Source organism: Cimex lectularius, unplaced genomic scaffold (assembly GCF_000648675.2).
Source record: "Cimex lectularius strain Harlan isolate CLEC.00 unplaced genomic scaffold, Clec_2.1 scaffold17, whole genome shotgun sequence".
Taxonomy (NCBI): Eukaryota; Metazoa; Arthropoda; class Insecta; order Hemiptera; family Cimicidae; genus Cimex; species Cimex lectularius.
The window spans coordinates 786,683-798,978 of record NW_019392640.1 but is presented as its reverse complement, the minus strand read 5'-3'; the positions used below and the strand labels follow the sequence as shown (position 1 = coordinate 798,978).

The 12,296-nt window shown below is 36.0% G+C and overlaps 1 protein-coding gene across 3 annotated transcripts in view; it reads left to right on the top strand.

Annotated features, from left to right (window-relative positions):
• Positions 1-12,296, top strand: part of LOC106661472 (ecdysone-inducible protein E75) — a 125,334-nt gene that overhangs the window by 104,416 nt on the left and 8,622 nt on the right. For 2 of the 3 annotated variants that reach the window (XM_014384893.2, XM_014384895.2), the window contains exon 2: positions 5,950-6,038. In XM_014384893.2, the coding sequence (XP_014240379.1) occupies positions 5,950-6,038 (89 nt within the window). Of the gene's footprint in view, positions 1-5,659; positions 5,853-5,949; positions 6,039-12,296 lie in introns of those variants that run through there. The other variant, XM_014384894.2, reaches the window with a different exon arrangement.

Below are 12,296 nucleotides of genomic sequence, written 5' to 3'. Positions count from 1 at the left end.
CAGGTACGAGTCTATTCCCAGGATGGCAAATGTGAAAAGGGCTGGCAAAAGTTGTCTAAGTTAGGAGTCACGTTGGACTATTTATAATAACGTTTCGAAAAGGCCGTGACTTTCTGGAAAGAAGGAGGTAAATTTGCTTTGAAATAAAAATTCAAAAGGATCGTCATGTTGAACTGTATATTACTGACTGGTGGATTTCTTTTTATATTTGAAATACTCAGTTGTGTAATGTTATTTTCAATTTTGATGTCAAACTGAAGTGATTATTTATAGAATTTTTTTGTGTTTCTTTGTATCAGATTTGTAAGATCAAGGTCAGGTTGTTAACTGGTGAGCACCCATCTCCCACCCGGAGACCCAGGGGTTAACAGCATGAGAATTTATTTTCGAATCCGACTGGTTTTCCCTGGCCAAAAATAAAAACGCCGAGTGTCCAAGGGGGAGGCGATATCCGACTGACCTTGCCCGGTTATTTCTGCCACGTTCGTAAAAGGGATGAATATCCTCCCCTGGGCCCGCACGGCCGCGTCGTGTCTCCTCGGAGGTGTTTTGATGTGTTTTAGAGTTGCCAAGGAACGTGGCCCAGTTGCGCAGAGCTTATTGATCCCTCGGAGGGCAACGACTCTCCAACCTTGAGCCGAGCCCCACTCCACGCTGTAGTCGGCCTCACATACCCAGAGATTTCCACATTTTTTCTCTTTTACCACTCCCCCGCACCCTGGCTAACTTATGATGAAATATTTCGTATGTGATCCAGTGCCATCGGTGTAAAATATAACAAAAACTGGACCAGGTGGTTCCCCCCCCCCCCAAGGAGGTTGTTTGGTCGTTTAAGTCATCAAAATCTATATCCTATAATAGACTCGATGATCAAAAATTGGTCTCCTTCTCAAAAAAATTATTTGAACTATTGTGAACAATTTTATTTATCAACAATTACGTCCAAATTGGAACTCTTGCAGAACACACTGTTTTGAATCGGCAACTCCCAACCAGTTTTAAACTATAAAACTTGCAAGGAAAAAATAATTATCCATCAAAAATATTTAAATTTCCGGTTCAGTATTGGCTTTTTATATTTTAAGCAAAAAATTGTATAATAAAACAAAACTTTTTTTCTTAGAAAACACAAACGTCCTACTTTTATTTAAGGATCAACATTCTGCATTAGGCGAGTAAGTAATGATCAATTATAGTTTAAAAATAACTATTTTAACTGCCATTAGGTTTTAATTGCTACTTAGAGATACTTAATTAAAGGACGAAATTGAAGAAGAAAAAAACTATTTAGAAGAATCACCAATTTACTTAGGTATACAACTTTAAAATGTCTCTTTATGCTTGTTAATACATTCATTACTATTCATAGATATGATGATAGGCTTTGGAAAAATAAAAAATCGTAAAAAAACAATAACATTTTGGAAATATATCTTAAAGTGTTTTTCATTGAGTCTAACCCAAGTTAATTAGAATGTTTATCTTTAAAGGGTTGAAATATCATGAAGTCTAATAGATGATTGGTCGAAAGAAATGTTGGCGGTAAAATTTGAATAATTAAAAAGGTTACAGTCCATGCAATGTTGGGACTGAGTCGGCCTTCAAAGAAATTTGAAAACGTCTGTGAAAAATTTAATCATGTCAATCTGTAGTCATATTTAAGACTGTTTTGCTATGATGATGACGTAAAAATAGGTCTAAAGCTTTGTCGAAAAAAACTGAATTCGATTTTTCATCAAGATCATATCGTTGATGCGGAGTATGCGTGAATAATCATACAGATAAATTATTTTAGCATTATTTTTTATTTATAAAAAAATAGAATACTTATAAAATTAAAATAAGATTATTATAGTAAAAGAAGATGATTAGAGAGAATATGTTGAAGTGAATATGACCAGCTGTTTGTATCGGGTGTTATTTTTATGTTAATTTATTGGATTGAACGTAATTTATTAGTGTGAAAGTAAGGGGTTTAACCCGCCCCGAGGAATACCGAGTAATCGGGGTGATTGTGTGTCGTCTGGAGTGAAAAAGTATGTTATTAGCGAGAATGTAGTGGGTTTAAACCTGCCATATAAAGTATGTTAAGTGTCTATTCTGTCTATTCTCTAGTTTGAACCCTGAAGTACAAATGAGTGACTAGTATTTTAAGGTACTTAGTCTTCATACAAATGCAGAGAACAGTAACAGATGGAGACGCTAAATTGGCTGCACGTTGAAAAAACGCGTGTAAGACCAGCAAAAGAATTACAAAATCACAGAGGGCCAGCGATGGCCTCGGTTGTTTGTCGGGCCATAAACCTTCCTTAAAAATGGATTGATTCTGCTTGTAAAACTTTCTGTTTGTGGGCCACGGATTTGGTCGATTTGTTTCAATTATCTCAGATTTGTGACTAGTGAGTGAAGTCGTACGAGTTTCTAAAAAATCTACTACTCCTCGAGTATAATTTATTCTTTTATAAGTTCGAAATCGTCGGATTTAACTTTCTATGGGACGGGAGAGAGAATAACAGGTGAGTGACCGATCGAAACTGTGCACTCTTAAAGCGCAGTGAAACTTATTTTCACCGGATCACAACATCAACAGCCGGTGAAAACTATTACGGAATACTTTCGATCTTCGCCGACGGATTAGCTCATAAATTTAAAATAAACGGCAAAGAACGAATAAAAAAAAGTAAAAACGAAAGTTATTTTGTGAAAGCGCCCAGCCCCGATGAGATTACACCTGATACCGATATCTTAATTGTTTCTCCTTTTTATTATTATTCGACGCCTTTCCCCGGGAGATGATTCCATTGTGCGTTTTCCGCTTTATTCCCCTGTCCAGGTGAAAAGTGGGTGAAAGTGCTGCGTGAAGAAACGCGATGGTGTGTTTGATAATAATCCCAGCCCGGTTTACGCCAGGTGTTACCGACCGCATTAAACAAAACGGATTGTTCCTCATATTTATAGTTTCTCCAATTTCCCCAATTTACCTGCGAAGAAATAGAAAACAACAATAAATCTGTGAGGTCTCTTCTTGAGGTCTGAGGGCTGATGAACTTGGGCCGTTCCTGGAAGTTCAGATCCTTCAATGGCTCGTCTAATTGTTATGTTTACTATTAGTATTTTTATTAATAGTAAAAAGTGATGGGATGAAAGGTGTGTTCGTGTTAGCTATTTTTGGTGTTTTGGCAGTTTCGAGATCATTCTGGTCCGCCTACCATCGTGTTAACCTTCAACCGTTCAATAAACATTGTATGTAAGCAGCTAGCATAAGCTGATTAAATAAAATAATAGAACACTTTTTTTTTTTAAACAAGGATATAATTTTTTTTTCTTTCTTTCAAGTTAATTCATTTAAAAATTTCTGTTTCCTGGATTGCGGACATGTATTTTACTTTTCTGAAAAATAATTACTCATTAGTCTTTTTCGGTTCAAATTGAGATGGCGAATCACTATGAAGAATCTATGTATAAAATTGATAAGTAGAAGAAAAAATAAACACACTCGCCAAAAATCAGCCTTTTGGCATTAATTACAGTTAAATTATTACTGGTTGGGGTAAATTTTCTTTTTTATTTAATTAAATAATTTTTTTTTTTACTTTTGGAAAAATCGTTTTACACGTCCCACTTCAAATGAAAAAATGCAACTAAAACTAAGTTATGTTTATCCTTATGTTTAACTCGCTTTTGTCTTTAGTTTGGTCTTTACTTGTTTGGTGGCCTCTTGTCCAAAAAAATGGGTTCAGGTAAATACTTTTTTGCCATCACTCTCAAAGAAACAAGGAAAACTAAGTTGAAAAAGTTTCTAGTTAGGTTCAATCGTGCAATCGATAATTATTATCATATTTTATTATAATTTTATTACCGATTATTATTATTATTAATTTATTATTCATTATATATCTGAACAATCGAATTAGGCACGATTCCACTGAATCATTGAAGGATTTCGGCCCGAATTTCGACTTTTATGCCGTTTTTTTGCGTCTTCTGAAAAATTGCGTTTTCACGCATAATAATACAGTTTTCTCGGAATGTTATAGACAGATTTTTATAATTAAGAAGATCATAGAGACGAGTTATAGCTAAGGAATTACAAAAATATTGCATATTTTGGTCGAAAAAAATAGTTTCAAATTTGAAAAAAATAACTAATTTTTTTACATTCAAATCCTTATCAAATTAAAGCTACTCACTTACCTTACAGAAATTTTAATAGCCAGTAAATCTTTATGCATTTATTAACAGTCATGAAAAATATAAGCCAAATTGATTGAACAGATTTGAGAAAAATGTACCATGTGAAGGTGGTGTTTTTCCCATGTGGATAAAGTCTCATCTTCCCTGATCCTGTCAACAAATCTAAAAGAAAAACTGTCACTAAGAATCAAATTGAATACAACTAATCATTGATGATATTGATATGTAATATATTATAAATATAATATCAAAATACAAATATATATTACAAATTGATGATTTCTGCTATTTTATAGTCGAAGTGCTCAGATTGATTGATATAGTTTATTATAAATTAATTATTTCGTATATAAATTACTTATTTCAGTTATGGTTTTTATTAAAATGATGATCGAAGGTGGTTTTTTCCATGAGGAATCTCTAGGAATCGAATTGATTAAAAACTTTTTTTAACGAGGATTCGCAACAGCAGAAGTCATATCAACCCCCGGGGTGCCGATGTTTTATAAAAAAAAATTCTAAGTATGTCCAGTTAGAATGCAGGGCCGCTGGATTCGAACCCGGGACCTTTCCCTTACAGTGATGAGCGCCGTGTCAACGCCTACCGTTGCTGCCACGGATGCCCCAAATATTGTACATTATATTTCAAATTTCTGCTAATTTATAGTTGAAGTGGTCAGAATGAGATTATTATAAATTAATTACTTCCTATGTAAATTACTCGTAAATTGTTTATTTCAGTTATATGGTTTTTGTTAAAATGATGACCTTGTTTAGTGTTTTTTTCTTTTCTTTAACTTTTATTAAAGGTAAATATTATTTTGTGCCAGCAATTACAGTCCCTTATATAATTGTATCTGTAATTACAAATAAATAGAGTATTTTGTAAAAGAAAATATTAAAAACATTTTCTAGATGGACTACTGACTATCAGACCTGGTCGTTAGGTGTATAAAAAAGTTATTTTAATTGCAAAAAACAACCTGAATTGTCGTTAATGTAAAATCCAAAAACTGACATCTTTATAATACTGTTTAGTCCAAAATTGTGGTCAGTTGGAGATTGTTTCGGAATGTTATCGTGGTAGAGATGTTACACTGAGTAGTATTTCATTGTTGGATGTGGGGCATTGAAGGGAAGGATCAAAGGATGAGCAAGTTGTATTTTGTGAGTGAAAAAAAGTCACTTTCATCAGGATGAGTTGGGCGGGAGCGGCGGTCGGTCGGTCGGTCGGGCGGCGGTGGGGGCCGGGTCGTGGGGCAGGGAGGCTGTCCTTGGGCCAAACTAAGTCTGGGTAAAGGAGTCAAGGTCGATGACCGTTTTCTGAAGAGTGGGGCCCCAATGAGAAGTGGCGGATCTGCCCGCGGCCCCCCCAGCCGCCCGGGGTCAATCACCCTCCCCCACCGCCGGCCCCCCAACCGTACGCACCCTTCTATCATTGAACTTGGGACCTTTCACTCTCGCAGTACACCTCATCGTCGACGGACTAGAGTGATCTCGTGCTCCTGTTTTCAGTGTGTTCCGTTTGTTTTTATGTTGTGAAATTATGTTGTTCGACACGCGGGTGCCCCAGTACCACGGGCAGTACTTCGCTCCCGGGCTTCCCCCACAGCTCCCGGAGGCCCAGCCTCAACAGGCCGACCACCAGCTCAACATAGGTCCGACAATTTTCTTCACATCCGTCACTTTTACTTCTTTTACTACGACACCAGAGAAACAGTTTTTTCTAACTGTTTTTTTTACCTCTGTTTACAGAATTCGACGGTACCACCGTCCTCTGCAGAGTGTGCGGTGACAAAGCGTCGGGCTTCCACTATGGGGTCCACTCCTGCGAAGGATGCAAAGTAAGTACATTATTTTTTCTCTAAACTTCTTAATTATCAACATATTCCACTGATTCAATATTTCAAACGCTTCGAATTCGCTCCTAAATCGACGAAATGCTTCTCTTTATTATAATTAATGATCAGGATCAACAAAGGTACAAGTTTTACCTTTTTACAATTTTTGCCACTCATGTAGATTCGTTATTTAATTAATTAGTTTAAATATTTAAAGTAAATCATTCGTTATTCCAAGTGGATCTGTAATAAAACAGACATTCTCCTGACCTCACACAATTTGTTTTTTTAATTACACCATATAAATTCTTTTGAAACTTCTTTATCTATTAAATTAATCGAATATGATGAAAAATCAGAAAAATTATTTATAGAAATTTATTTACGTATTTTAAAGGGGGTTCGAAGAAGGTAGAGTAGGATGGTGTGAAACCCAATTGACCTATTCGTCATCGATTTTCGTAAATAACCCATGGTTTATTTATGTATTTTTTATACAAAGCCTTACGACGCTATAAAAATAACTTGGTCAATAAAAAAAAGGCCACAACGCAGTTAAATTAACAGCAATGCCAATTTTATGCTACTGATGTGTATCATCGCCTGGACTTGATATGCTTCAAAATATTATTCTTGGAATATTTGTCTAATCTTGAGTTTTTTATGTTAAAAGAAGACAAAAAATGTTTGTAAACCGTTGTCCTATGATTGATTAGATCTATATTTTCGGTGTTTTCGTCTTTTCTCAAGGTTCCCGATGATGGGACTTGACCCTGGGATTGTGCTGATAATAGTGCAAGGTTGCAGTCAAATCAATTATTCAAAACTGCTGTAATTTTTTTTTTTCGAGTAAATATCTTGTTTTTAATGTTTCCTCTTATTGAAATTGAGAAGGAAAATATCATGGGGTTGGACAACAAGAGAATTAGTATGACAAAAAAATTTGTTTTTATGAAACAATTAGATAATTTGTTATCTTGGTAAATGTTAAATATGGGAGATCAAACAAAAAATAATTTGTATCGTGTATTATTTGTAGTTTGGATTGTTTAAAGATTGCTAAATATTTTTTTGTTCTTTTACGTTATCCTTTTGCGTTACGTTCTTACGTAATCTATGTTTTCTCGTTCATTCTATTACGCTTTTCTACTTCGTTTATGGAGTTTGAGGATTTGAGTTATGCTGGATTCGTTTTTTGGTTTTTCTTCTAGTAGACTTTATAAAAGGCAAAATTTTCGCGGAATTACCCATAAACATCCTGGATCTGAAAACGACCGGCCCTGAAAGTAAAAGTGGAGAAATTCCCACCCAGCGGACCGGGGGTTGCTGTTGCCAGATGTGACGTCAGGTACTTTCTTCCTGGAGTGAAAGCCAGCCCCTTTCTCAACTTTCGTTTTCGCCCGTGCGGACGACTTTCACCGCGCCCCGGCGTCGACGACCTCGGTCAAGCCTTCCCGGAGTTCCTCGACCCCGTCAGCGGTGGTGGGGTTGCGCAGCCCCACCCTTGCCACCCCCTCGGAGGGGGTGGGAAAATCAAGTTTTCCTGTTTTCATTGGAAAACCATAAAAAATCCACTTGAATGGATATTTTAATCAGATATTGAATTATTTTGTGAGATCTGAGTGGTGATGGACATGTATTTAGGTCAATTTCTGATCATTTTGATCATCACTTCTTTGTTTCAGTTCTACCATTTGTGGTTCGTCATTCAGTTCAACTCCTTATGCTCGTTGATTTGTAAAAAAGCTATTTCTCAATATTAAAAATTCAAAAGTGTTTATTTTATTTATTATTAAAACGTATTTTTATCTAAATATGACTTTTAAGTTAAAAAATTCTGTAAATCGTCAGTAAATAGATATTAGTGGAAATACGACTGGCAGATGAAATGGGAATGAGTCGACGTAGTCAAAAATATCCAATCCGGCCTGGTGCAAAATATGAAAATCCTGTTCGGTATGCCTCGCGACGTATTTCCTCCACAAGGCCAAGGTTTTTGACCGCGGCTGGTTTGTTAAAAAAAAATAAATGCGAAGGTCGTAATTTTGACCTTGCTCGGGCCAAATTGAAAACAAGAGAACCTGCCTTATCTCCGCCGCCAGCCGGTTTTTTCTGGAGATTTTGTGGAATAAGAAGAAAAAAAATCTCCCCCCAGGTCACGATTAAAGGATTGCCATTAGAATAGCTCCGGCCGAATAATCTGTGACCTTTTAATTAATTCCTTTTACCCAAGCCAGACTAATTTTAGGCTCTTAATACTAAATTTCTTTAAGAGATTTCCTCTTTTGGTCTGCGGGATGATAAACTCATTAATTAATACTCTACAAAATATCACCCAAACACTGATGGTGGCGAAATGCCGATTATGACAAGTAACTATCAGACAATAACTGAATTTCTTGTTGGAAAATATTCACGTTCCCAGTGCTCCGATTGAAAAATCACAGCTTGTTGAAAATAAAGGGCAAAGTCAGTTGTAAATAGATGCCTTTTTTCTTTCTCTTTGTTCAGCAAGACCTCAATACAGTAGAATTATCTGCGCAGCAACTTGTTTTTGAATTGAGGCCATTCTTATAACGTACAAACATTGTTTTCCTTAATTTATTTTTTTTAGAGGACGTTTAATTATAATTGGGTTATTAATTGATATCTTACTACACGACCGTCTAAGCTCTATTTAATTGCAAAATTATTGGGCCACAATCTACCGATTGTGCTTTCGGTTTCAACAGGTGCCGAAATTGGAGGTTTCAAAATAGAATCATACATCATCATAAAAGCCAGCTTAGACTATAAGTATTTTCGAGAATGTCTTGTGTTCAAAGTTGCCCTCATCTCCCTTCACTACTAAAAACTGAAATGTTAAATTTTTTCTTGTGTTAAACATATAATATACGTACTACTTAAAAATGAGTGAAAAAAGGAATGGAAAAAGCGTTATATAAATTTTTTAAAGAAAAATTGAATGTGTTGTAATAGGTTTTGTGTTGAAAGAGAGTACATCACCAAACCTCCTGCATTTTTCAGTCCGTTTGGGTATAGAATTGAAGCTCGATATAGTTTGGCTTTAACGTATAAGAGGAGAAAAGATATTTTCAGTTCGTTTATCTCAAAGAGCACGTTATTTAAACAGCCAAATAAGTACGCGGTGATAAAAGACTTTCTCTCGTAGTAAAAGTAGATTAGCAGTAGTCCGATTTTTTAAATGTTATTTTCCCTCGAGATCAGTGGCTTTTTATGATAATGGCCCCCAATGATGGTGTAAAAGGCGTGATAAGAGTCATATTGTTTATATGTGTATTATTTAGCTTTTTGCTGTCGAGGTCGATGACCGCTGCATAGTTGCAGCTTGGTGCAGGTCCTTGTACTCTGCGTCATAGCTCCGGGTGTCCGTTAGGGTCACTAAACCTTGTTCGCTCGTGATGTCGGTCTCTGCCAGTCAAGTTGGAGGGGGCTTCGGAAAAGGCGAAAAGAGGAACGAGAGGAGGGAGATTATCTAATTGGCGTGAGATGTCGGGTTGCACAAGATCGCACTTTCACCACGGGGGGGCAGCGCCCCCCCTGGGGCCGGGGATCCGTCGGTCGTTGCACCCCGCGACTCACCTACGCCTCCTTCCGAGAACCACGGACAAAAGGCCACCCGTTTTGAGAAATACGGGGTTGGCCAATTTGGCTTTGAGCAACCCTTTTTTTCTCTGTCCGCTCGCCCCTGAGGGAAATCGGGGTGGCCGCCTCGACTTCCTTACCTTCGTCGCATTTTCTTTCGCGAGCCCCTCGAAGAAAAAAAAGCTCGTTTATGTCACGTCGTCGCTCGTGATCTTAACATACGCCAAAAAAAAAAAAAAAAGAGTCTGAGCGATTTCCCGATCTAAACAGAAGTCCTTCCTTATATACTGTACAACAGTTGACTTGATATTGCCCATGGATGTTGATTAACCGATAACGGCCTTTGGCTGTTATAGGGGTGATATACCTGTACACAATATTATAAATTGAACTTAATTCTAAATTTGAGTATTAGAACAAGGGTAGACATCCAAACAATAATACTTTCATTTAATTATTATTTTACCTTGGCTTATTATAAAGACGTTGTTGCTTCTTCGTTCTCTTGGTTTTGATTGAAAAGTGTTTTATTTTTATTATTTTATTTTATTACATTGACCATTTCACCTTCGCTCTCGATATGTCTAATATATTTATTTATATACGGATATAATCCTTGTACAAAAATGTATGAATGTATTACAAGTAATTACACTAAAAAAGAGCTCATCATGCTAACAATATTCGTATTAATAATCATTATAATGTTTGCACTTGGTGTTATTTCCAATTTCCTATGGATAGAAGCTAAAGAAATAAATTCATTATGTAAACACAATGGATTTATCTACCGAGATTGTAAAGATTTGTTTAGTGAATTGTCAAGTTAGTTCTGAAAAATATTTATAGAAGAATTAAATAATTTTAATTGAGAGATGTCATTTGCGGACCACATTTTTCTAGTATTGTGGTATGGATGTAGAAGGTCCTCTACTGTCCAAACTGATAAGGAGTAGTGGAGAAGTTTAGGATGGAATAGTGGAAGGGTTAATATTGCTTAGAAGTTGAAGACAGGCAATCTATAAATTAATAATTAAAAAAAATTATTATTTGGAGATCGTGAGATGCAGTCTGGTATGATGTAGGTTTCAGAAAAACATTTTCTTTATCGTGCCAACGTTTCGATCTTTTATTGAGATCATCTTCAGAGCCTGGGATTTGCAAACATTGTTTAAATTTAACAAATACATGTAGGATGTGGAAAAAAGTGAATTTATACAATGCAATTTTTTTAAATATTCAATCAAAGTATTTGTACTCGCTCAAAGTAAAATGTTAGTAAAAGTTAGTTAAAAAATGTTAATAAATCAAAGTGTAATCTACTTGTTTTTAATGGGATTTAATGTTCAAATACTTGTTTTGATTGTTATGAAAATCACTCTATATTACTTTTTATAAATAATTATCATATAGATTTCCAATAGTAAAGCTGAGATTCGAACCCAGAATAGCCATCGGAAATAATGGGTATAACATCCCTAAATACTTATAATGAAATTAATGGATATAAAAAGTATATTTTATCCGATAATTTATGAAGAGCCATAAAATATGATTTTTAGGATGGCATCTTGTTTTATGTACTTTGATGGGGTACAAGCGACGTGTCAAATTTCGGTTGAAACTCCCCCCCATATGCGTTATAATTGAGGTATTCGCCGGCGGATGGGATTCCTGGAATTAATTTACCCGGGACCGCGTGATCATCCGCCAATTTTTCGCCCTGACTCAACTCCATTAAAAATAGCAGGACCCAGAAACCTTAATAAAGACCGAAGTTCAGCGCCCTCGTGTCGATAATGGGCCTTTTTTCCCACCTGTCACACGGTCGTGAATTTGTGGCCGGATCACCCTCGGCCCTGATTTACGACCGATAAATATATCCTGGGGATCCCTGAAAAACGGAAGACACAAAAGTCCCAGTCTGACGAAGCGGAACGGGCAGAATTTTAAAAATTTTCCCCCCTTTTGTGCCGTTTTGTACTGTGACATTTTTAAATGCGAGGGGGGGAGCGGCGAGGTCTCTGACCCCTCAGCTCTAACTGGGTGGAGGCTGAACTGAAAACTGGGTCTCTCCTCTCACTGATGTAACGGGTCAACGAACCCTATCCTTATTTTCTTATCCACTGTTTACCTCTCTTATCGCCCCCTTGGTCAGTACAGGCCGTTATCAGCCAATAAAACAACAATTAAAACGATTCATCATAAGAAGGAGTTTAAACAAATCCATAAATTCGCCCGTTATCTTTGCTATTTTTATTCATTTTCATTTTAGTAATCGGTCATGATTTGCTGAGAAAACCCAATTCAGCCTTAAATAACATCGTACATTTGTCACTTTTCGAAATTTTGAAGGGTGGAAAGTATATTGTACATTGGTAAATATACAAATTTACTGTAGATCCAACCTGTAAATTTTAAAGTTCATTTTCTACAATAAATCTAAGAATTTGTTGGATTCGTAACGAGTGGTCAGGAATAAAGTATTTTAGAAATACAGTTTTTACATTTTTTTTGCAGACCTTTATTCGAGTCAAAACAACCTTAAAAAAAATTCGTTTGTTAAATTTTTCTGTCTGTCTTTTATAAAGAGGTTGTGCATTCGTTTATATATGGAGTGATTTATGTGTAGACTATGTATTAAAATCGTCAAAG